The following is a 26,116-nucleotide window of genomic DNA, read 5'->3' as shown; positions in this document are numbered from 1 at the left end:
TGACTTCGTTGGTCAACCCAAGTGCAGGGAGAACTTCCTGAGTGAGGGGCGTGGGGCTGCCTGCTGACGTGTGGGGAGACCCGGAGGGAGGCCTGGGCCAGCCCTGCTCAGAGTGGGCACACGAGCGCCTCCATGTGCCCATGGACATCTTCTGGGGGCAGCACCGGACACACAAGACAGGACGTCTATAAGACATGACTGGCTCCTCCTCCACCTGCTGCTCTGAGTCCACCACTGCTCTCAGGGCTCAGAGTGCAGGTGAAAACTCACAGGCTCCCTTCGTCCCAGACCGCTTCCTGGGGATGAAATTAAAAGCCTAAAGAAGAAACAAAACCAGTTAGTATCTGTGCTAAGACTGAAGGGGAGGTTTAACCAAGAGGATGGCCAGTTGCTGGACCGCCTCTGCTCTCACCTGTGGACAACAACCCATGTGGCTGGCAGGTAAGATGTCCTGAGCTTGCACACAGGAAGGAGTGCACTTCCTTGTCTCAGGTGTAAACGCTGGGGTCAGAGCCCTCCTGGTGGCAGCTCTGCACATGCTCCATGGTCCTCCTGCTCTGTCAGCAACATCAGCCACAACCCCCACGCTGCTGCAAAACGCCTACCAGCAATGGCCACAACTAGTGGAACCAGGGAAGTCACAGCACAGGGGCTCTGTCCCTTCCCCTGGGTCCCAATGGTACCTGATGGCTGTGCCCTTCTACACCAGGTTCTGAAGTCATCCTGTTCACCTTTAACTTCAATAAATGCTCTCCTAAAATACACCATCAACCTCTCCCATGTGTCTGTACAAATAAGGACACTGCCCCACTTTGGAGAAAGAGTTTCTTTGGAAGGAAGCTTTCCTTTCTATTCTGGGCAATTAGCTAAAAGACAAAGGAACCAAGAAGGAATTGCTTAAGGCAAGCAAAACTTTGTGATGGAGGAGAAAATTCACAGAACAGAAACCCAGGAGGCTTGGAAATAATTAGCAGAATAAAGTGACATTCTAATTTCCATATGACATCATATAAAAAAGACAAGTTCAGTGGAAATTAAGTTTATTTCTGGATATACCAACTAAAACATATGCCAAATTTATTCAGAATATCATCATCAATGCAAAAATAGAACTCTCTTCTCCTCTGTAAAAGTTAAATACAAGACTGTAGGCTAGATACATGATTATTTTAGTCAGGTCTTCAGTATTAGCTTCTCAAAGCAACAAATCTACAGTTATAGACATCCAACTTATCATACAAAATATATACAAATGCGTAACTGTAGTGTAGAAATAATGAAATTACCAAAATGTAACTTAGGTCATTTACTTTACACACACTGGATTCTAGCTGATGTTTTCAAGAGCTTCCCCAATGAGTCGGACGGCGACACTCTTGCCTTCGTCTGTTTGAACAACAAGCAAAGCTTCAAACTTGCCCACGGACTTGGGCTTGAACTGCACGGGCATGTTGATGTAGTGCTGGGCTCTGCAGAGAAAAAGGGGTGTCAACAGGGCATCAGGGCACACAGAGCCCCCAGTCACACGATGCCTGGTGGAGAGCGAGCCTGGTCAAAGAAATGGGAGCTGCAAGGCTTGGAGTCTGGTGCCACGTCTGCAGGAGCAGGAGGCAGCCAAGCCCAGGAAGGCTCAGGGTGCACATGTCAGCGGCCGCCCCATGGCTGCAACCAACGTTTACTGGGGCTGGCAGATTTGCTCCAAAATCCTTAGGAAACCTACTAAGAGTTTCCTTGAAAATTTACGTTCGGATTCTACTTGAGGCACGTACTAGTAGTATGTTGGCAGGTTTGTTTCTGCTCACAAAACGAGGTTCCAAAAAATTCAAAAATACATCTTTATTCCTGAGGGGAACGAGATGCAGGCCCTTCCCACAGCCCGTTTGATGCCACCGACCTTCCATCTTAATGGTTTTTAAGTGAAACCTCACAGCTTTCAGACTCCTCGGAGGGCAGGTCCCTCTGATCTCAGCCATGCATGTGCGGGCTCAGTAGAGGGACCTGACTGCGCTTCTCTTTCCAGCATGTTTCCTGACCCAGCAGAGTGGGCTAGAAATTCAGCAAATAGGCCAAGTATTTCAAAGCCCTTTTCCTGGATGTAACAAAATATACATATTGAAAGTCTAGGTCATTTCTCACCAATGCATTTACCTTTTTCCACATCAAACAAAGCTGCTTTAAAAAAAACTGGTACCTACTGATGGCACTGACAAATGACAACATTCTCTTTCATGTTAGCATCTTAATTAATCCTCAGAATAATGTAGTACAATCTGCCAGCCTAAGAGGCTTTGTAACTTATGAATTACTAAAAAGCATTAAAATATCCAAAAATAAATCTTTAGATGATTCCATTATTAACAAAGTTCAACATGGAATGCATAACTCTATATTTAACTGAGAAAGAATTTTGAAAAACATATTATGACAAATATGTATCACCTGGTTTAGATTCACAGACACTGAATAAACTGGGACGCAACCTAGGAAGAACCAGGGTCCACCCAGCTCCCAGCAGCGTGGTGACCAAGAGGGCTTTACACCCATACATACATACACACAAACATACACGAGAACATGTAACAGAAAAGCATGCTGAACAGAACGTGGGATCCTCAGCTGAGGACAACTTTTGCAGCAGAGGCATGAGAGCCAGTACCCGATGGTGCAGAAGCAGGGCTGGCAAGGTGCCGGAAACACCTCAGCCCCTCACAACCATGAACCTATAAACTTCAGCAACCCGAATCCTTCTTTCTCTGTAACTTAGGAGCGTCCCTCTGGCTGCTCAGCCACAAGTCCAGCTCGCAGAATGCGTGTGGGTGTGAGACCGGCAGACGGGGCATTAGCTGCAAAGTCTCAGCAGACTAGACTTGAATAAACAGTCAGCAGAGGACGCTCTAAGGGCTAAGTGGGAACAGAACAGATTCTTCTTAAAAAGTCATGAGAAAGAGGGGACCACCTAAAGCCCACTGAAGAACACTGACCAAAACCCCACCCGTCAGTGCCCCTCTTCCATCACCTCCACCATCACCCACCTTCTGTGGGCAACAGGATGTTGCCCAGTACACGCCCTGGCCCCATGCCTCTGCCTCAGGCAAAGCCCCAGAACCTACTGTCAGCTAACAGCCCGGCTGCAGGACAGCCAGGACAGGGGACCTCCTGGTAGGGAGCAGAGCTCCCACTCGAGGAGTGGGGCTTCCTAGCCCCAGGGCAGGCAGCCACCTGGCAAAAACAAGGTGACCACCAGGGACTGGGAGGGGCTCCCCTGGAGCCTTGCACAGACTGTCCACCTGCCGAGTCCAGCACTGTCACTGCACCAGCCCCTACAGCTCACGAGCCCGTCCAGTGGCCTCAACCCTGGGAGGAGTACAAGCCCCCAAGCTTACACAGGGAGTAGCCCCACCCGTGTGTGTGAGAGGAATCTCAGGGAGCTACGGGAGCAAGACTCTACTTCTCCAAAGTGGAAAGAAGCCATTCTTACGTATGAAGAGGCCAGCTTCCCGCCTTCCTCTATGTAAGATCTAAGCCTATGCACGTGTCACGAGGGAAGAGTTTTCTACGACGTAGAGTTTACTTCACCTGGTTGAACAGATCAGAGTTACTGCTTTGCACGCATGGTTTTCTTATTCATATTTCACCAAGTTTATACTGAGTTGCTAATTATTAAAGTTGATGCTGGAATCTGTAACATTATATATTTATCCTAAGTTCCATAATGAAATGTATAAGAATAACTTCAGTACCTGCCACCAATAAAGTATAAAATTACCTTATTTAAATCTCTTTTCAAAGTATAAAAAGTTAAAGACATTTTAAAGTAATAACATGTTTAAGAGTATAAAGCAAACATAACGTATCTTAAGAGGCAATTCCAAATGCTACCTGTACACTGTCCAAATTTTGCTTCATTAAAAAATATTTTCTCATGTTTCTAAGTTCTCTTAGATGCTGTGACATGACCTAGGCTGCACAGAAAAGCAGTGAGTATTTAATTTAGGACAGCTAAAAATGTTCTAGCACTGTAATGGCAAGTCATTATGTTCAACTATATAAAAATGTCTACTTTGAGATGGCAAGAATGAACACATCTTAGATTTTAAAACTGTTTTTTGGACAAACTGAAACTAAGCAAAACGCCATCTCACTGATAAAAAGTTCCGTGTTAAGAAGGCTTTAAGCATCACCCCCGTCACATCTACAGCACTGCAGGCAGCTGTGCGTGAGGAGGAGGAAGAGCTCGGCAGCCAGGCAACCAGGAAGAAGGATGCTACCAGCTGGCCACAGGGTCACATGAGGAAGCTGACAGTGGCAATGTGAAAACACTTTTGACCTGTTCACTGCCAAAACTACATCTGCATTTGGGCCACAGGGCCTCCTGTAAGGTCTCCCAGCTCCCAGGCAACCACAAACTGCCCTCGGACCTCCCTCGGCTAGCCTTCTCATAGCCTGGCTGGGAACAGAGACTGCTGCGTGTGATGCTACTAGTATCGAACAGAAACAGGTCTTTTCTCTGCAAAGGATCAAAAAGGAGCTGATTTACAAATTTCAGCTAAAATAGTTTAAATTTTTAAAAAGTCTGTGAAAGCAAATTAAGTGAAGAATGTGAAACTACAGTGTATTCAGGAATGCAAGTTGGAAAAGGAATGTTCATCTCCAGGTAAGCTGACTGAACCATCCTTAAGTCATAAAACGGGCAACAGTGACATAAGGCCTTTCCCTGGTAGCTCAGCTGGTAAAGAATCTGCCTCCAATGCAGGAGACCCAGGTTCAATCCCTGGGTCGGGAAGATCCCCTGGAGAAGGAAATGGCAGTATTCTTGCCTGGAGAATCCCATGGACAGAGGAGCCTGGTAAGCTACAGTTCACAAGATCTCAAAGAGTCAGACACGACTGAGCAACTAATACACTGACATAAGGCCAAACAATTTAACAAGTTACTGTAAGTCATGAGTCTTTATCAAAACTGTAGATGAAGTGAATGCAAATATTGTTTCTTAAAAAGCTGTTAGCTCTTCAAACAAATTTTTTAAAAACCTGAAGGTGTCTTAACTTTTTAAAAAACAAGTATTTTTTTAAAGATAAGTGCTCCTTGAAACAAAGATCTGAAGCCCCTCCACTAAGCTGTGACAGGTGTATGCTGGTTTATACAAAAGTGTTCCACGACCCCTATGCTTCACATTTAAAGACACAATGCCTGCAAAACACTGATCAAGCTCAGGGACGTGAACCAGGCAGACAGCAAACAGGAAGCAGAGTTATTCACTAAGGCCATTATGATCAGGTTCAAACTCAGATAACAGCAGTGTTCAGGACTAATCACTCACTCAGGATCAATTTGTCCTCAGTTACTAAAAAGGGCCCCAACTGGGAATTCAAATGACTATCTGTGAACAGCGAACTGCTCCTGCAGCTCAGCCTCAGCTCGGCAGAGCCAACCTGCTCTAAGCACCCTGGAACATCACCAGTCTCAGGCCCCAGGGGAGGGATCCACACACCATTGGCAGAGGAGAGCTCAGGGCAGAGAAGCGGGAAAGTTTGGACTGGGAGTGTTTAAGGCCACCCTCGTCCACGTTCTCGTTGAAGAGACTGGCTGGGAAAGTGCTGACAGAATTGCGATGCTCTGTCAACACCTGTGAGTCCTGCTGGGGCTTCTGGGGACCCCCAGGACTGCCTCTCATGTATCCTGTAACAAGTCCAGGCTGTCGGTACCTTTACAAATTAGGACACTGAAGCTGACAGAGGTCTAGGTGTATTCACTGCTGACTCCGCACAACTTGTGCCTTTGGGCTGGGCTCCTAAGAGGCAGGTTTCCTAGCACAGAGGATGGGGGAATGGGGTCAAGAAGGGGAAGAAAGGATGAGGGGTAGAGGGAATGATTCATCTTCCAACAACAAGAGGAAGCTTAAGCTTCTGAGTCAGCGCTGCTGGGCTAGTAACTCAGTCAGCCCTCGATTGCCTGCAAGGGGCCTAGTTTTCACAGAATAGAACATGCTTCTAGGACCACTTCCTGATGCTAAAGTGAAAGAGCTTATAATAAATAAAGTTTAATTAAAGATTCAAACATGAAGATAAAATTATTTTTTAGTATTAAGTGCAATGCAACCCTAATGTTAAAATTGTAAATCTCAGTGACAACCCAGTTTGAAATTTCAGCCTTTACAGGCATCATATGGAAAAATAAAATTAGCAAGACCCCAAAACAGTTAGCAAAATTGTTAGTACATACCTATCAATAATTACTTTACATGTAAATGGATTAAATGCTCCAATCAAAAGAGTGCCTGAATGGATAGAAACACAAGACCAGCACACATGCTGGCTACAGGAGACTCACTTCAGATCTAAAGACATACACAGACTGAAAGTGAACGGACTGCAAACAATGTTACACGGGGAAGTAACCCAAGTGCATTAACAGGTGAACAGATGAAGATAAGGTGCAGACACAGTGGGATACACCCAACCTTATAAGAGAATGAAATCTTACCATCTGCAACAACATGAACGGACTGAGAGAGTACTATTATGCTAAACTGAAATAAGTCAGAGACAAAACACTGAACAACCTCACTTACATGTGGAATCTAGAAAACAAAACAAATGAATAAACAGAACAAAACAGAAATAAAGAACAAACAGGTGGCTGCCAGAGGGGATGGGGGTACAGGAAGAAGAGATGACAAGGCACAAACATCCAGTGCCAAAGTAAATGAACCGCAGGTATGAGATGTACAGTTAGGGAACACAGTCAGTAACTATGTAATGTCTTTGTGTGGTAATGTACCATCCTAGACTTAGTGTGGTGAAATCAGTTTGAAATGTACAGAAACATAGTAACTAAGAGTGTTGTAAGTCAATTATACTTCCCCCTCAAAAAAAAAAAACAAACCAATGGTAAAAAAAAATATCAAAAGCAGCCAGAGAAAAAGACACATCAGGCAGAGGAATGAACACAAGGATGGCAGTAGACTTCTTGTTAGAAACAATGTAAGCCAGACAGTAGTGCAACAGGTTTATCAGATGGGAGTGGGGGATAATACTGTCAGAATTATGTACTAAGCAAGACCGCCTCTCAAAAATGAAGGCAAGGGACTTCACCGGCGGCCCAGTGATTAAGACTTTGCCTTTGAACACACAGGGTGCAGGTTAGATCCCTGGTTGGGAAGTTAAGATCCCACATGCCTTGTGGCCAAAAAGCCAGAACAGCCAAAACATAAAACAGAAGCAATATTGTAACAAATTATTTTTAAAAAATGATGGTAAAATAAAAATATTTTCAGACATTAGAAAAAAAAACAAATGCATAGAAAAAATCAGATTTGTGGTTGGGGGAGGTGGTGGGTGGGACTAATAAAAAGTACATCAAAAGTCAGAAAGTACAAACTTCCACTTGTAGCATAAATATGCACCAGGGATGTGATATACAACATGAAAAATATACTGAACATGTTGTGTTATATATGAAAGTTGTTACCAGAATAAATCCTAATAGTTCATGATGCAGGAAAAAAAGCATTTTCTTCTGTTTAATTTTGTATCTATATGAGATGAGAGTGTTCACAAAACTTACTGTGATAATCATTTCATGATGTATGTAAGTCAAATCATTATGCTACACACCTCAAATTTACACAGTGCTGTCTGTCAATTACATCAATAAAACTGGAAGAATATATATAAATACCTTAAAAATGAATAAAAACAAACACTAAAAAAATAAAATAAGCAAGGATGGCAAGAAAATGAGGCCCTGATTTAAGAACAATATAGGATTATTTCAAGAATTACACTGGAAAACAGGATAATAAAAGTTTTTCCAATTAATCTGGGAAGATTTTTGTCCAAATTAGTAAAAATTTAAATCCTTGATTCTCAGTGTGATGAAAGTAACACCTGACGCAGAAATTACTCTAAAGTTAATCATAAGACAACGAAGGTTCTATTTAAGCATACGTCTGTCAAAATACTGGGTAACAGGAGTCACACTGTAAGTCCAAACACTGCGCAAGTCTGAGTTGTTGCTCGCCATGTACACCCACAGTCAGGCTGTTTCCCTTGCAGGCTCCTCATCCCCTTCACCATGTGCTTAGTGCTCTGGGCATTGGTGGTGAAGATGAGGGGCTGTAACTGAGGGAGACCTCACAGTCCTAGCCCCCAAGAGAAATCTCAGGTTCCTGAACACAAAGACCTGTACTGGGAAGAGAACACTTTGATTTATGATAAACTCACCTCAAAGAATATTTTGAATGTTTGACGTAGAAAGGCTCTCTGGGACTTAAAAACTTGAGCTGGAATTTAATATGAAACACTTTATGAAGTTACACAAGTTAGCTATCTGTGCATATTTAAATCAACACACTATGCATTTGCTTATGTATACCCACCACAAGATGAAGTTAAGACAATAAATGCTCATGAAAACACTTAAGGGAATTTTAATGAGTTTACTATAGTTCTGACTGGAGTAAATGTTATCCAGAAATATGCTCATAGGATCATACAGAAGAAAACAAGAGCAGAAACTAAAAAATGAAAATATGAAAACAAATACTAGATAATTTTCAGACAAAGGATCATAAACTTCCCATGAGTTTCTCTTCAAACACAGTATTAAAGTGTTTTAAAAATTAACTATTATACCTTAAATATCATCTATAAAACAATCTTCTAATTCTTAGGAAAATGTTTATCCAATAGTATAATACATTTATTTTTCCACAACCTACAGCAGTATTTCCAACTTACCGAGTGTGTAATAAAAGAATTATTTCTCAAATTGACTTTCAACGTCCTTGACTCCCCAACTCTTGTTGGCAGGAATCGATACACATCTTCTGGGGCATAAACTCCACGGTGGGTCAGGTCAAGCTGCCTGCTATGGAGACAGGTTTGAAAGTTAACTATTTACAATCTACAGAAACTTAAACTATTTGTATATAATAAATTATACAAAATGTGGCTTTAACTTGTGTTTTCTCCCCCATTTCAGTTAAAGTAGTTTTGTGAAGGTGACTGGCTGACCAGTATTAACACTGCTGGTGCCAGGAAGCATCCAGGCGTGCCTGGCAGCAGCTGATACGGACAGCAGAACCTCCTCTCTCGGAGAGGTACTTAACATGCTTTTCTTAAAAGCATCTTCCTCCAGAACTAAGTCAAACCTAAGTATGAGTTAACTAAGGATTATAAGAAATGTTTTCATCTAAGTTAGAAAGAGAAAGATGAATACCATACGCTATCACTTATATGTGAAATCTAAAATATGACACAAATGAACATCCCTACGGAAACAGAAACAGACTCACAGACATAGAGAACAGACTTGTGGTTGTCAAGGGGGAGGGGTTTGGGGGAGGGACGGACTGCGAGGTTAGGATTAGCACATGTAAGCTTTTATATATAGAATGGATAGACAATAAGGTCCAACTGTATAGCACAGAGAATTATTTTCAATATCCTGAGTAAACCATATGGAAAAGAATGTATATAACATTGCTTTGCTGTACAGCAGAAATAAACACAACACTATACATCAACTATACTTCAATAAAAAGTTATTAAAAAAACACATCCCTGAAAAAAAAATATTTTCATTAGGTAAAACATTTACATATTATCATTAAAGCTCTGCAAGCTGCTGATGTACCATACATTTTATAAAGTTTTTAAGAATCTACTTTCATACACTCTTTTTGGGAATGTAAAATGGAAAGGTTTCTTTGGGAACATTCTTCGATTTAAGATTAAGGTTAAAAAAATTCCTACCACATGACTCAGTAATTCTACTCTAAGACATTTTTACCCAAAGAAATGAAAGAATATGTCCACAAAAACACACATATAACAATGTTCACTGCATCTTCGTTCATTGCATCTTCATTCACAAGAGCTCCAAGTTGGAAGACACCAAATGCCAAAGGATAAAGAAACAATGGTGACGTGCCCCTGTGATGGGGCGTGTGAACTCCACACACAATGGTACCCACCACAGGTGGACTCACCAACACCAGTGATCCCGACATCACCACCTAAGTGAAAGAAGCCAGGCAAAACTTGAGTGCAGGTGTGCATGAAATCCACAGGAACAGAACAAACCCAACGTGAGGGTGGGGGTGGCTGTAGAAGCCACATGAGAACTCCCAGATGAGAGGAACTGGGAGTCAAGTCTCTACCTTGACTGCAGTGGAGTGACGCATGTCAATCACAGGTAAGCCACTGGGCATTTTGTCGAATGTGATTATACCTCAATAAAGTACTGGGAAAAACTCATAAGAATGAGAGAAATAACATACCCAGGTATGAGGCCAGAAGCCTCGGATACAGCCTGTCTTCGGAGCTTAAGTAAATTATCTATTTTAATGAGGCTATTTGTGGAAATGCGTGAAATTCCAGGCTCACTTTCTGCTCTGATACTCTATAAAAAAATCACAGGGTGGAGGAGGAGAAATAAATACATGGACATTTACCCAACTGAATTTTACTACTTCCTAATTCTTAAAAAGGACACTTCAGATTTTTAACCTTTAATTACAAATGCTTTATCTTGTACTGTTTCTCTCTCTGTGTGTTTCTCACACACACACACACACACACACACACAAAACCTTACCTAATTAAGGCAAACATAGATTTCACAGAGCCAATAAATAAAGACACATAATAAAACTAAGATAAGCAGCTACAGTAGAATTAATGGGATTATAATAAAACCAGGAACATACTTAGCTTTCTCAGGCCAGTTTTTCAGGCCAGTTTCACCTGGCGTCTTCAAAACACACCCAGTAATTTACTTAAATTCAGTGTAACACTCACGTGTCCAGAGAGCTGGAATCTTAAGGTGTGCTTCCGGTGAGGCTCTTTAAGAGGGTGACACTCAACATCCCAAAACTGGGCATAGTCCCCTCTATCTCTGGGCAAAAACATTACGGAGACCTACAAACAACACATTCAGGAGAGAGATTTAGACTCTGAACCTTACACACATGCACTGAGGTTACCAATTCAAAGTGTGGTATGAAAAAATTTAAAGGAAAAACTGTCTTTGTATTGATTAATTTCGCACTAATGGAAGAAGAATTTGAACATTTTTAGTGGGCTTGTTACTGTATCAGATCCAAGTATATTTTTCAAGTCAGGGAGCCCGATTCCACCAGCTCTGTCTATCTTTCTCAAGACTGCTTTGGCTATTGGGAGCCTTTAGTGTCTCCATACCAATTTAAAAATTTTTTTTCTAGTTTTGTGAAAAATGCCGTTGAGATTTTGATAGGGATTGCACCTATAGATTGCCTCGGGTAGTACAGTCATTTTAACAATACTGGTTCTTTCCATCTAAAAACACAGTATATCTTTCTGTTTGCATCAGCTTCAATTTCTTTCATCAGCATCTCATTCTTTTCAGAGGACAGGTCTTTTGCCTCTTAAGTAGGTTTATTCCTAAGTATTTTATTGTTTTTGATTCATTGGTGAATGGGATTATTTCCTCAGTTTTCCTTTCTGATAGCTTGTTCTCAGTGTATAGAAATGCAACAGATTTTTGTATGTTAATTTGGTATCCTACAACTTTACCAAATTCATTAATAAGCTCTGGTTTTCTGGTGGAGTCTTTAGAATTTCTTATGTATAGCAAGATGTTCCAGTAAAACCCAAACGAACTTTTTGGCCAACCCAATATTCTGTCAAACAGAAACAGTGAGTTTTACTTCTTTTCCAATTTGGAACTCTTTTATTTCTTTTTCTTCTCTGATTCCCATCACTAGGACTTCCAAAACTATGCTGAATAAAAGTAGAGGGTAGTCATCCTTGTCTTGTTCCCGACCTAAGAAGGAATGCTTTCAGATTTTCAGTGTTGAGTGTGATGTTACTTGTGAGTCTGTCATATGTGACCTTTATTATGTTGAAGTATGTTCCCTCTATGCCCACATTCTGAAGAATTTTTAATTATAAATGGATGTTGAATTTTGTTAAAAGTTTTTTCTGCATCTATTGAGATAATCATATGGTTTTTATTCTTCAATTTGTTGATGTGGTATATCACATCAACAAATTATGATTTGCAGTCATTGAAAAATCCTTGCATCCCTGGGATAAATCCTACTTGATGATGGTGTTTGATGCCTCCAATGTACTGTTGGATTCAGTTTGCTAGTGTTTTTTTTGACATTTTTTACACCTACATTCAGAGATGCTGGTCTGTAATTTTCGCTTTTTGTGTGTGATTATCTTTGCCTGGTTTTGGCAACAGAGTGATGGTGGCCTCACAGCATGAGTTAGAAGTGTTTCTTTCATTTTGGAACAGTTTTATAAGGATAGGTGCTAACTCTTCTCTAAATGTTTGGTAGAATTCACTATACTACAAAGCTACAATAGTCAAAACAGCATGGTACTGGTTCCAAAACAGACACATAGATCAATGGAACAGGACAAAGAGACCAGAAATAAACCCCCATTTATGGCCAATTAATCTGCAACAAGAGAGATGAGAATATAAAATGGAGGAAAAAAGTCTCTTCAATAAGTGGTTCTGGGAAAACTGGACAGCTATTAATACATACAAAAGAATAAAATTGGAACATTCTCTAACACCATATAAAAAATAAACTCAAAATGGATTAAAGACCAGAAACCATAAAACTCCTAGACACAGGCAGAAGACTCTTTGACATTGATTACAGCAGTATTTTTTTTTAAATCTGTCTCCTAAAGGAAATAAAAGCAAAAATAAACAAATGGGACCTAACTAAACTCATAAGCTTTTGCACAGCAAGGGAAACAATCAACAAAATGAAAAGACAACCTACTGAATGGAAGAAAATATTTGCAAATGATATGACCAGTAAGGGGTTAATATCCAACACATATAAATAGCTCACACAACTCAAAAAATCAGGCCAATTAAAAAATGAGGAGAAGAACTAAATACGCATTTGTCCAAAGAGGAAATGCAGATGGCCAACAGGTATGTGAAAACATGCACAACATTGCAAACCACCAGGGAAATGAAAATCAAAACCACAAAGAGCTATCACCTCACAACTGTCAGGATGGCCATCACCAAGAAGAAAACAAATAACAAAGGTTGGTGAGAATGTGGAGAAAAGGGAACCCTTGTACACTGTTGGTGGGAATGTAAGTTGGGGCAGCCACTGTGGAAAACAGTACAGAAGTTTCTCAAAAAACAAAACAGAACTACCAGATGACCCAGCAGGGCTTCCCAGGTGGTTCAGTGGCAAAGAATCTGCCTACCAATGCAAGAGACATGGGTTCAATGTCTGGGCTGGGAAGATCCCCTGGAGAAGGAAATGGCAACTCACTCTAGTCTTCTTGTCTGGGAAATCCCATGGACAGAGGAGTCTGGAAGGCTACAGTCCATGGAGTTGCAAAAGAGTCAGACAACTTAGTGACTAAACAACAATAACCCAGCAATTCCAGTCCTGAGTATTTATTCAAAAATAAATAAATAAATAAAACACTACTTTGAAAAGACAGATGCACCCCAATGTTCACAGAAGCACTATTTACAATTGCCTAGATACGGAAGCAACCTAAGTGTCTGTCAACAGATGAATGGATAAAGAAGGTATGGTGTGTGTGTACACACACATACACACACGATGCAATATTAGTCAGGAAAAAGAATAAAATCATGCCATTTGCAGCAGCATGGGTGGATTTGGGGGGCATTGTGCTAAGTGAAAAAAGTCAGAGTGAAAGACAAATATTGTATGATATCACTTATATATGGACTCTTAAGAAATACAAGTAAAAATTAAGCAGACTCACAGATGTATGGAACAAACTAGTAGTCATTGGTGGGGAGTGGGGAGGGGCAATATAGGAGTAGAGGATTAAAAAGTACTATTTAGGCATAAAATAAGGTATTGATAGAAGGATGTATTATACAACATGAGGAACATAGCCAATATCGTATAAAAACTACAAATGGATTATTACCTTTAAAAATTGTGAATCATTATATTACACAACTATAACTGACATAATATTGTATCATACACCAAATAAAAGAAATAGAAATACAATGTTAAAATAGTGCAAATCCTTTAAAAAAGTTATTTTAGAGTGCAAGATCAGAACTGGTAGAGCTTTTTGACTGGCTGGTTGACAAAACCACTATCTGGATCAGTGCCCTGGAAGCATGTTCCCAGCACAGGCAACTGGTAGCCAGGTGACAAGCTCGCGCCAGAATGAGTGAGCACCAATTATACACCAAGCATGGTGTTGTTACTAGCAAGATGTCCTGCCGCAGGAGCACAGTGCAGATTTGTGCTGCCGCCACTCTCGCAGGAGCCTGGCTAAGAGCAGCACCATCCAGGTGGAGTGAACTCTTCTGGGTGGAAATGAGGGACTCCTGGCCAGCTGACACTGTGTTCCCACCAGACGGGTGTGAAAAGATGTCAGAACTCACCTTTTGGACACCATGGCCTTCCAGTACACCAGAAATAGGAGAACATCTGAATGCTGCATAGGTAGCTCTAAAAACATCTCCACTTTCATCAACTCCCTACAAAGACACCATTTAAACAATCAAACTTAAAAAAACAAAAAGTCAACAGATCAGTTCCACAGTAACACCACTGCCTTCATGGTCACTGAGGACAAACCCGTTTCCTGGGGGCCAGGAGCACCCAGGCTCCACTCACACCAGGCTTCACTGGACACCGACCCTCCTCCCATCCCCAGCCGCAGTGCTCTATAGGAGGCTGGTCCCTCGCCGGAGGACTGCTGCTTCCTCAAGAACCCTGCTGAGTATGTGTTCCAACACCCCCATGCGATATCAGCACTTCATTTCCTGTCAGAGGGCCCAGCACTATCTTTTGCACACATCTTGTTAACATTACGGCTCAGAACCATGATGGTCACACCAAGAAGAGAGCAGAGAGGCCATACCACATGTGACGACATGTGATGACATGTGACGACATGTGACCATGCACGCAGCTTGTGCAGTGCCCACTGGCAGACACTACACGTGGGCACACAGGCCAAGGCTCCCTGGCAAGTAAAGTTCAGCCCTGCCTCCCGCACAGGCTGAAAGCACACAGCAGCACTCTGAAGCAGGAGAAGGAAACGCGCACACACGTCTGGGATAAAATCTGTATATATTTTTCAGAATAAAATTATTTCAGATAAAAAACTGGGCTGCAGGAGACAGCAGTAAACAGAGCAAGCACATATTTTCACATACATTCTCTAGCCTGACTCTTAAAACCACCGTGTGAACAAGACTGGGCAGGTTAGTTCCACCCACAGAAACAATCAAGTAAATGAAGCAGATTAACAAAAACCCAGTAATCTCAACCTATGGTCCTAATCCAGATTTTTAAACATCCTGCATAAACATTAAAATGAGTATATTCGAGGCAATTATCACTGACCTTGACGTAAGGTGGGGCTAAAGATGACAGGTGCCACCTCACTTCCGTGTCACCATGATTCTCAAGTTCCAGGTAATTTCCTATAAGGAACACATTTCACAACTCAAACACTTTGAGGCGTTAAGTAAACAAGCAGATCCCTATGATAATATGTGATAAATACTGTGACTACCTTACCATAGAGAAGAAATACAATCAGATCCCTTTGAGTCCAACAAGAAGGACACTATTTTCTAAGGTTCTGTTTGACAGATGCTCTGTCTTGTATTTTGACATTATTTTTTAAGTCCTGTCTGACAGATGCCCTATCTTGTATTTAACCAAAGGGAAAAGTTACTGAGGGACTAAAGCATGTTCTTCATCACGTACTGAGGAAACACAGAGCACCACTCCAGGCCCCTGAGAAAGCTCAGAGGAGCTTCACACAGCACTTCACCATTCTCAGGCCCTGGATAGAGAGCTGGGGGTGGGGGGTGTGTTCGGGGGGAGGCGGAGCGGGCAGGGCAGGCCCAGAACCTGCAGTCACAGCCTAAGGGACGAGGCCTGGCTCCACCACCTTCCTCTCCTCTCTGGCCACTAACTTAGCAGCAGCTCTGATCAAAGATCTAGTGAGAGTTGGGAAGGGATGGCTCTGACAGACAGTCTAAGCCTCCTGGAATAGAGAGAGTTACTAAAGGCCTAGTTTTAGCTTCCCTGAATCGAGCTGATCACTGAAACAATTTCCGAGAACTGCTGATTTTCTCCTGAAGTTAACACTGTCTCGAACTACGGTTAACTAGGAGCCATTAGATCCCACCTATCAACATTTGAAGACGTAACCCTGTGATACAATACCTGAGGTCTCACCAGGTTCTGTTGGAGGAAAAGTAACTGTCTTGTTTCTTAGCTCAACTTTTGTGGAAGGTGGTTTTGTTGCTGGTTTTACCATATGATTAACTGCAGGCTCGGTTTCTTGGGAAAGGATTCCAAGTGGGCTGGAGGTCAAATGAGTGAAAAGTTCTTCTTGGGTCAAGTCTTCTCGAATTTGAACCTTCACAATTTTCTGAAATGAGACAAAGTGAAGTTATTGTTGTTTTTTTTAAATTCCTATTTTTTAATCATGGTAGACAAAAGCAGTGCCAAACAACTGAAACACTGACGAATTTAGAAAGTAAAGTCTATTCAGATCCCAAAGTAGCTATTTGACTTGATTTTTTTTCCCAACTCCCCTCTTTTTCAAAGCAGAATTTTCAAGTTAATGGTGGCTTCCAGGCCCTACTCCCCACTGCTGCACCAGGAAACTTACTCAGCTCACTGGTGGAAAAATCTGTACTAAGTGCTCTAGTTACATAAGCTGTTTGGGCTGAAAGGACCTCAATTTGATTTCTGAAATGTAAGTGCCATCAATAAGGATTACAACACTTTAACTGCAAAAAAACATATTTGATAAAAAAAAAATTTTCTTTTTAAGTACCTTCTGTCCATTGTCACAGTGTATATAGATCAAGCCGCTCCATGGGAACATTGAATGTTTTGTGGATAAGGAGGAGTTGGGACTCACAAGAATTTGCATCTTACTCCTTAAAAGAAGAATTGAATACTGAGAACTAAGAATAGTGTAGACCGTAACAGCAGTAACCACAAGAGTTGAAACACTGCACCATCAATGACCACCAAGAGTTTCCCCACTGTTCAGAAAGAGCAGAGAACAGAGGTGAGCTCCCATGTGCACCTGATTTTACCTCAATCCCAACTTGGTGATTGACAAAAAGCTGAGTGGTGTAAAGCCAAGAACCTGAGGGCAAAGCTCATGTGAAAACGGACCACACCACAGAAATGCATCTATACAGTAATTCGAACTAAACATTTCTGGAGAAAGACCACTACCATGAATACTCTGAGCTGTCACTGTCACAGAGAGTAACTGGAATGGGGGTGGGGGGAAGAGTGCTTCTTTGCTCCCGCAGTGGGTCACGTTTCTGTGCTCGCTGTGCTCAAGAGCTATGGGATGACAAAGACTGAAATGTGGAGTGTGACCAGATCTGTCACTTAAGAGACACTACCAGTTACAAGAGAGATCTATACCCACATCCAATATAGTGGAGCTAATAGCTCGACATGAAGGGCCATGCACAAGTTGCTGTGGACAACCTGCCCTGTCACCTCCAGTTTTTCACCTATTAACAAGCAAATACTTAACTGACTGCTTTGGTCCCAGGAGCCCTTCTCTGGAGTGTCCCTAACCTTATCTCAACCCAGTCTTGGTCAAATAAACTCTCTTGAAGCGCATACGCCATCATTTTGCAAAAGCAAAGAAAATAGATTCCAAGTTGCTCTCATGCAAAGCTGCTATTGCCGAATGTGAAGCAACTTTCAGGTGTGTGTGTTCTGTGCCAGCCGGGACTGTTCCCAGGAAGTGGAGAGCTGAGGCTTACCCCACCAATAACCATGCTGCACAGAAAGGGCAGCTGCTCATCACCACTCGGCCCCCAAAAACTTCTTTGTAATCCTTTGTGGAAAACGGTAAGCTAGACTATAGCTCAGACACAGCAGAAGTCAGGAAGCCATGTCTGTAAAATGTCCTTAGACAAAACCAGCAGAGTAAGCTGCCAGGCCCAAGGTGACAAGCCAGCACCACTGAGCTTCGGGGACCACCACCCTCACCCCGTGCACAGATGTATCCCACGCTGTAACTCTGTAGGCATAGCTGTGTCAGGAGATTCCACCTGAGGAACTCTTTCCCACCTCACTCAGCTCTTGATCCTCTTAGGCTGATACTGTAACTGGCTGTGGACGGGCCCCACTGCTAAGCAATATGAGTCTGGAACTCAGTGTGTTCCCAGAGAACCACGCACGGTGCTCTGCAGAGTCAGCACACTGCAAAATCCTACTGAGAAAGTTTAAATGGCCTATGAAGCATGTGAGTAACACCCAGTGGACAGGGAGGTCATACTCACTCTGGTGCGATAAACCCATGTTGTGGAGTCACTGTAAGGCAGTGTGCTGGCCAGTACAGCTCAAATTTCAGCAACCTAATAGAATTATTTAAAATCTGGAAACGTCCAGTTTTTGCTGTATCACCTATGATAGCAGATAAAACGTTACTCACATTTAGCATTAATAATAAAGACCAAGATTAATAAATAGCAAAAACAAATCCTACATAAATATACTATAATACCAACTTATTTTGCTTTCTCAACTGCCCCGGACAGAAATTTCAAATTCCTGGTAAAGCAAGATCTTCATTCAATCTTGGGAACTACAAAGATACTGAATAAGTTCAATACTGAGCAAAGACGAAAAAGGAAACCTGGAAATTGTTACCCTTGTGTTATCTTGGGCACAGACATAAGTACTAGGACATGTTCCTACTCTGGACCAACGGTACCAATGCTAAGGGTAAGAGGCCAAGTGTCAACTGAGTTCTCAGGGTAGGGGAGAGGGTGGCAGGAGGAAGGGTCTGTTCATGGGAGCTTGGCTTGGGGTCCATGGCCTCATGTCAGGACAACACTCTGGTCTTCCCTCCAAGAGCTGTGTGCACAGAGCAGGGACAGCCAGGGCCCCAGACAGATTTTCGTCCTGGCATTAGGGACACACTCACATGAAGGGGCAACCAAGACCAGGTGCTCAGGGTGGACAGCCCACACTTCCTCCGAGGTCGAGTTATCCTGAGGTGGGTGAACAGCTTGTGAAATAAGGGGAGAACCCTGAGGACCCTTCACTGGCAAAACATCCAAAGAAATGTTACCACCATGTGTCCCACAACTGCCAGATTCACTAGAGAGAGAGAGAAGAGATTAAAAATGATAAAAAGCAGATTGTGTCACATTTTTGTACTGATTACCCATAAATATGAAAACAGATAAAACACAAGTGCATTATATACTGTATATTTTTCAGCAAATAAAAATCCTTAACATTGGGTACTCTTAAAGTAATGTATAAAAAATAAAGTACAGTATAGGTTAAATATTGTGTGTGTGTGTGTGTGTGTGTGTGTTTAAGTGCTTAGTCACTTAGTCATGTCCAACTTTTTGCAACCCCATGGATTGTAACTGTAGCCTACCAGGCTCCTCTGTCAATTGGACTTCCCAGGCAAGAATACTGGAGTGGGCTGCTCTTTCCTTCTCCAGAGAATCTTCCAAACCTAGGGATCAAACCCCCATCTCGGGTGTCTCCTGAACTGGCAGGCAGATTCTTTACCACTGAGTCACCAGGGAAGCCAGGTTAAATATTACTAATCTTTAATCAGAATACACAATTTTTTCCCTGCTTTAACTTCTGCATGCAATCTGAAGTATCTTAAAAGATTTACTACAAAAATGCCCAATATTAAGAATTTAAGAAAAACAACAAAACTCTTCATGTATCTTTAAGTGAATAATGATAACCGGCTTCACAACGCTAATAATACTAACGACTATGAGCACATTGCTGCCCGCGTCCGGGTTTCCAGGTTGTAGAGGAAGTGAACGATGAGTCTGTGGATAAGGAGGTGCCCACAGGTGCTATGGGCACAGGCATAGGACCGGGGAGCAACTCAGGGAACCAAATAGTGACAAGGGGACTGGTCCTGAATCCGAGCCCACCCTGAAACACGTGAGTAAGAGGGAAAAGGACACTCCTTCCTCAGAGTGGAAAGATAACTACAGAACGGAGAAAGAAAGGTGAGATCAGAAAATCACCAGTCAGCAGCCAAAACAGGAATAACATGGGTCAGGAAGCCATCCATCCTCACTGGGCACACGAAATCTGGCAAGGTACAAGATCATCTACCATCTCTAAGTCACTTACTTTAACACTACTTCAAGATATTTATTAACTAACCTTACAGTAGAGAAACTTGGCAAACACCATTTCAACAAAGTGATAAGAATCTTCCCAATAATGGAACAACCAGCACTGCTCAGCACCAGAGACGCTGTGCTGAGAAACAAATAGCATCACTCTGCATGTCCTCAAGTTGACACCGAAATTAAGACTATTTCATTAAGTAATTGGCCTGCACTCTGTAAGAACAGCAGGGCTCCTGGCCTATAGCCTACTTTTCCCCTTTTACCAGGAAAGCTCAGGAGAAATAAAGAAAGATGGCTTGGTCAAATCACCTGTCATCTTGCGAATGCCAGATCCCACAGCAAATGCACTCAGGTTCTTACCTACAAAAGGCCTGACACAGGCAGCACCTGGTCTGTCACCCATCGTCCGTGGGTAAGAAATCTGAAACTTACTAATTTATGTGGCACAGTTGTTTGAAAAGCTTCACACAGGTTACATAATTATCAAAGTATGAGATACTTTTCATGATCAAAATAGTTCCCTCTTGTGTCACGTATCAATCCAGAACTTATGGATGTGGTGTTAAACCTGAACTAGAGGGGAGAGCTGATGCTGCAAAGGGGACCACGGGCAGTCCCAGGTTCTCCTTGTTTTACCGCAAGTCAGCACCAAAGCTTCACTCTAACGCCTTTGACTCTGTAGATCTTACTTGCTAAACAACCTTGTGTTTTCTCAGTCGTGAAAAGAAGACCAAGGAACTCCCTTTATTGAAAGGGAGTAAAGGGACAAGATAACCAAACACACATGTAATCTCAGATTCCGGACCAAAGAGGAAGTGGAAAGAGGCAGTGTCTTTTCTGTTGTTTGTCTTAGCTACACAGGGCACCACTGGGGAACTGACAGGTACATGGGGAATCCAAGGACCAGACAGTGGTCCTGGATCATGTCAGTGTCCTAACCTTGACGGGTCTGCCATGGCTTTGAGGGGGTTAATTTGCAGCAAATTCAGGGCTGACTGGTCATCATGCCTGAGACTCACTCCTAAATACATTGTTCAGAGAAAGCCACATATACATAAAGAAAAATAATAACATGTCATCAACTGGGGATTTTCTGCACAGTGTATGGAAGTTCTCTATACTATTTTTAAACTTTTCTGTAAGTTTGGAATTATTTCAATTTAAAAATAAAGCTGAAATAAACATTGAGACAAAAACCACAAAGTACAAGGGAAAGGATCAGCTCTACTATGAATTAAATAATCTTGAAATCTGGTGAAAGATGTTTTGTCAGTTTTACCTTTTGAATTCCAAGCTAGGTTTGGCAGAAGGTGGAAGAAATTCTCTGCTGGAAATGGAATCTCTAAATTCTCCAATTACTGAAAGTATGATTTTACGCATGTTTCCATAAAAGAGCAGGACGTCACTGGGCCGCTGGGGAAGGTCATACACTGAAAGAGAAAATAACGTGTGAAACACATGAATCTTCACACAATCACACCATTTACATATATTCTTGTACTTTCTCAGTTGGGGTCAGGTGACATTCAGATTTTGACCCTACAGATCAGCATCAATGACTTGCAGCCCAGGTTCTGCCCTGGACTTGGGTGACAGCAGCACCAGTGCTCAGCGGTGAACTGTGGCCACTTCCTTCCCTGCCCTGAACTGCAGTCTTCCCCTCCTGTAACATGAACAAGTATCCCAACCCCTGACATAAATTACCCTGCTCGATTTCTGCAGTGCTTAGAGGCAGCATCATCTCACTCCAGAATGCAGCATTTGGAGCATGGATCTGAGAGACTGTCTCACAGACACCTAACCTCAGCAAATCCAGAAACCAGGCAGTGTCAGCATAACTGCATGTATTTAGACTGATCAGACAGTTTATCTAGAGATAAACCCACCTGAATGCATACATACAAGAAATTTCAGAGAACATGCCTGTATTCTACATATAAATTAAATATTAAGAATTATATATTTTTAAAAAGAAACAACACAGGAAGTAGAAACTGAAATTTGTATGAAGATATCTTGACTATAAAAGCTTAATTGTGAAATTATTTGCCACAATCATTACACATTTTGCAAAAGATCACTATGAATGCTTGTCACAGTAATATGCTCAAACAAATGTTTTTTAAAATAATCATGTAAAAAGTTCAACTGCAACATTCTCATGGGGATCCACTATACCAATTAACACAAAACCAAATGGGCTGCATCCCCCCTCCACCTGGGCAGCGCGCACAGCACCTCCAGGAGGCCAGTACACCCTGGGGTGCAGCCTGGTGCCCAAGGACCCACCTGAAGCCCCCACTCAGCCCCACTGCAGGGGGGCTCAGCAAGTTACCTGAGTGCTTGGCTGGGTTTGTCAGCATGACTCTTAACACATCCCCTTCCAAATGCTTGTACACTAGCTCCCTCTGCCAAAGCACACCTCCCCAGGCACCGTGGTGTACATCTTCTCTTCCTCACAACCCCTCCCCGCTCTCTCAACAGGGCACCCTTCTTGAGGCCCCTGAGCCCTATGAAGGGTCTGTCAGAATTTTCCTGCCGCACTTCCCCACCTGTCCTCCTTGGTCTGTTGGCCCCCAGAGGCCAAGCTGCAAGTTCCAACCCTGTGACCGTGCCCTGTACTCCCCACCCACCAAGTCCATCCAATCAGTCCTGTCTGAGCCGAGAGCTGCAAACACACGTGGCCCCGTTTTTATCGGGTCCCACTGCTGCTGCACCATGTCGTCCAGGGCAGTCAGGTTAACCCTGCCACATGGCTTCTTCCTTCCTCGGAGGAGGAACACGCAAGGTGAAGCTTGGAGGAGCCGAGTTGGCAGAGGTGGGCTATGAAGTGAGGTTCAGCTCTAAATCCAAGATGCTTTTCAGCCATTTCCAATCTTTCCACTCTTTGTAACTAACCCACCCTTGAAGCAGATGATCTAGACTCTCAATCTGCCCAAAAGGTCATAAACTACTCTCTGTCACCTCTAAACAGAAATAAATACCCTTTCCTTTATCATTTCCCACTTCAGAAGGAGTATGCACTTCATCATTAAAAAACTAGAAAATAAAAGTTAGGGGGAAAGACAATACTGCCTGAAATTCTACCACCAGAATATAACCATTCTCAGTATTTTGGTGTGTATACTCCTGTAATTTTACCCACTTAACTATAAATAAGATATTATTTTTACCATATGGAGATCTTACATGCGAAATTTAAAAATAACTTTTTTTTTAATGAATGAGGAGCTTTTCATGTCATTTAATACAGAATTATACGGTCTAAATGACTTCAAAGTTTCTTTTGCAAAATTAATCCTCTATTCTTGGACATTTAGGTTAGTTCTAACTTCTTCCTATAATGAACACTGTGACAAAAATCTGTACATGTATTTTTACACAATTTGCATGTCTCCATTCTTATGTTTTGTATGAGTAATAAATACCACTAAACACTTGAACTGTTCAGCTCAAACAGGTCTAAATATCTAGATTAGAGTCACTCAGCCACAATCATATCCTCCAAAAACTGCACACCCAGCACAAGAGCAGAGAAATCTCAAAATGAGCATAAGTGTGAGATCATGAAACCTTAAGCAGTAATAACTTGAGTTTAATCATGACCATTCTCTGCCCACAAGTCCACCCAAACACTAAGTGCAATAACATATTAACATCTAACATTTACAAGGCAAAGCTCTCTCATCTGAACTCACAAGAGTTCACAAGAACTCTGTGCAGACAATACAAATATTATTCCTCTCATTTTACAGCTAAGGAAACTGAATTTCAGTGATGTAATATGTCCAAAGTCATACACCAGAGCTGTGACTAATTCAGCCTGACACCACATCTAAACCAACATTCTTCTTCCTTATAGCACATCACTGGACCCAGAAAATCTAAAATATATTGAGGGACTCCCCTGATGGTTAAGAATCCACCTTGCAACACAGGGGATGCAGGTTCGATCCCTGGTTAGGGAACGAAGATTTCACGTGCTGTAGAGCAACTAAGCCTGCATGATCTGGAGCCATAATTAGAGAACCCATACGCTGCAACAAAAGATCCTACACACTACAACTAAAACCCAACATAGCCAAATAACAAAATAAATTTAAAATAAAATAAAATACACTGAAATTCCCACCTTCAGTTACAAGCAGCTCGTCCTGAAATGCTTCTGCGAAGTCGATGCTGTGCAGCACGCTCTGACTGGGAAGGACTCGCTCTCTCACCTCCGGCATGTGCAGTACGGCTCTGTCAGTAGAGATTTTATTCAAAGGCGTTTTACAGACAAAAATCCTTCATTAGATTTTATTCACGCATCTGGCAATGACTGGCAAATCCCACTGACATCATGGTGCATTAGTACATAGATATTATGCTTTAATTCCCAATATACGGAATTTTAGCAAGAAAACTTGTTTTGCAAATTCCCTTAAAAGCTATACATGGTGGTATATATCCATCATCATTTTCAGTTACACACATTAATACAACAACTCTCTAACAGAAGAGCAGAAAGAAGATGAAATTAAGATTCAAGTCATGCATTTACAATATTTGTGATAATTTGGTCAGTTAGAAATTTGTCTCAGGAAAAAACACGCCAAGAATATGATACAAATAATGCATCAAAAGAAAACATTTAAATTGCCATGCAATTCTGTCAGTCTGTCTGATCTGTTCTACAGACTTCTGAGGTGACAGAACTGAAAAGTGAATTTCTCTACAAAACTTTTGTTTGTTCACAAACAAAAGAACTCTCATTCCTATAAATTAATGGCAAAAAGAATTTAGAGAGCAGTACACTGATTTCAGTAGGAAGCCGGGAGCCGGGGGCGGCGGACGAGAGGGGCTAGACCGGGCCGGGGGCCGGGGGCAGCGGACGAGAGGGGCCAGGCCGGGCCGGGGGCCGGGGGCGGCGGCCGAGAGGGGCCAGGGCGGGCCGGGGGCCGGGGGCGGCGGCCGACAGGGAAAACTAGCTAATCTGATCACACGGACCACAGCCTTGTCTATCTCAATGAAACTCAGCCATGCCATGTGGGGCCACCCAAGACGGATGGGTCATGGTGGAGAGGTCTGACAGATCGTGGTCCACTGGAGAAGGGCATGGCAAACCACTTCAGTATTCTTGCCTTGAGAACCCCATGAACAGTATGAAAAGGCAAAAAGATAGGACAATGAAAGATGAATTCCCCAGGTCAGTTGGTGCCCAATATACTAATGGAGATCAGTGGAGAAATAACTCCAGAAAGAATGATGGGATGGAGCCAAAGCAAAAATGATACCCAACTGTGGATGTGACTGGTGATAGACGCAAAGTCCGATGCTGTAAAGAGCAATATTGCATAGGAACCTGGAATGTTAGGTCCATGAATCAAGGCAAATTGGAAGTGGTCAAACAGGAGATTGCAAGAGTGAACGTCGACATTCTAGGAATCAGCGAACTAAGATGGACTGGAATGGGTGAATTTAACTCAGATGACCATTATATCTACTACTGTGGGCAAGAATCCCTTAGAAGAAATGGAGTAGCCATCATGGTCAACAAAAGAGTCCGAAATGCAGTACTTGGATGCAATTTCAAAAACGATAGAATAATCTCTGTTCGTTTCCAAGGCAAACCATTCAATATCATGGTAATCCAAGTCTATGCCCCAACCAGTAATGCCAAAGAAGCTGAAGTTGAACGATTCTATGAGGACCTACAAGACTTTTTAGGACTAACACCCAAAAAAGATGTCCTTTTCATTATAGGGGACTGGAATGCAAAAGTAGGAAGTCAAGAAGCACCTGGCGTAACAGGCAAGTTTGGCCTTGGAGTACAGAATGAAGCAGGGCAAAGGCTAATAGAGCTTTGCCACGAGAACACACTGGTAATAGCAAACACCCTATTCCGACAACACAAGAGAAGACTCTACACGTGGACATCGCCAGATGGTCAACACCGAAATCAGATTGATTA

At 42.3% G+C, this 26,116-nt stretch overlaps 1 protein-coding gene across 48 annotated transcripts in view; it reads right to left on the bottom strand.

The window, feature by feature from the left end:
- Positions 1 to 1,023: 1,023 nt before the first annotated feature.
- The window catches only part of LOC145534388 (nucleoporin SEH1), a 101,910-nt gene continuing 76,817 nt past the window's right edge, over positions 1,024 to 26,116 (bottom strand). For 17 of the 48 annotated variants that reach the window (XR_014074552.1, XR_014074543.1, XR_014074546.1 and 14 more), the window contains 13 exons: positions 24,296 to 24,405; positions 21,443 to 21,593; positions 18,969 to 19,144; positions 18,322 to 18,445; positions 16,839 to 16,944; positions 16,220 to 16,427; positions 15,386 to 15,465; positions 14,416 to 14,511; positions 10,806 to 10,925; positions 10,286 to 10,407; positions 8,742 to 8,871; positions 8,226 to 8,284; positions 1,024 to 1,469 (listed from right to left, as the gene is read on the bottom strand). Coding sequence is in view for 15 of the 48 variants with exons in the window: in XM_081561761.1 (XP_081417887.1) it covers positions 1,328 to 1,469; positions 8,226 to 8,284; positions 8,742 to 8,871; positions 10,286 to 10,407; positions 10,806 to 10,925; positions 14,416 to 14,511; positions 15,386 to 15,465; positions 16,220 to 16,427; positions 16,839 to 16,944; positions 18,322 to 18,445; positions 18,969 to 19,144; positions 21,443 to 21,593; positions 24,296 to 24,405 (1,624 nt within the window). In the remaining 33 variants the exon portion in view is untranslated. Of the gene's footprint in view, positions 1,470 to 3,478; positions 3,577 to 8,225; positions 8,285 to 8,741; positions 8,872 to 10,285; positions 10,408 to 10,805; positions 10,926 to 14,415; positions 14,512 to 15,385; positions 15,466 to 16,219; positions 16,428 to 16,838; positions 16,945 to 18,321; positions 18,446 to 18,968; positions 19,145 to 21,442; positions 21,594 to 24,295; positions 24,406 to 26,116 lie in introns of all 48 variants that reach the window. The other 31 variants (XR_014074526.1, XR_014074522.1, XR_014074544.1 and 28 more) reach the window with 9 other exon arrangements.

This window comes from Giraffa tippelskirchi, chromosome 14 (genome assembly GCF_054371585.1).
Source record: "Giraffa tippelskirchi isolate mGirTip1 chromosome 14, T2T-mGirTip1v1.2.pri, whole genome shotgun sequence".
Taxonomy (NCBI): Eukaryota; Metazoa; Chordata; class Mammalia; order Artiodactyla; family Giraffidae; genus Giraffa; species Giraffa tippelskirchi.
Note: the sequence above shows the minus strand (reverse complement) of the source record. Positions and strands in the feature narration are given on the sequence as shown.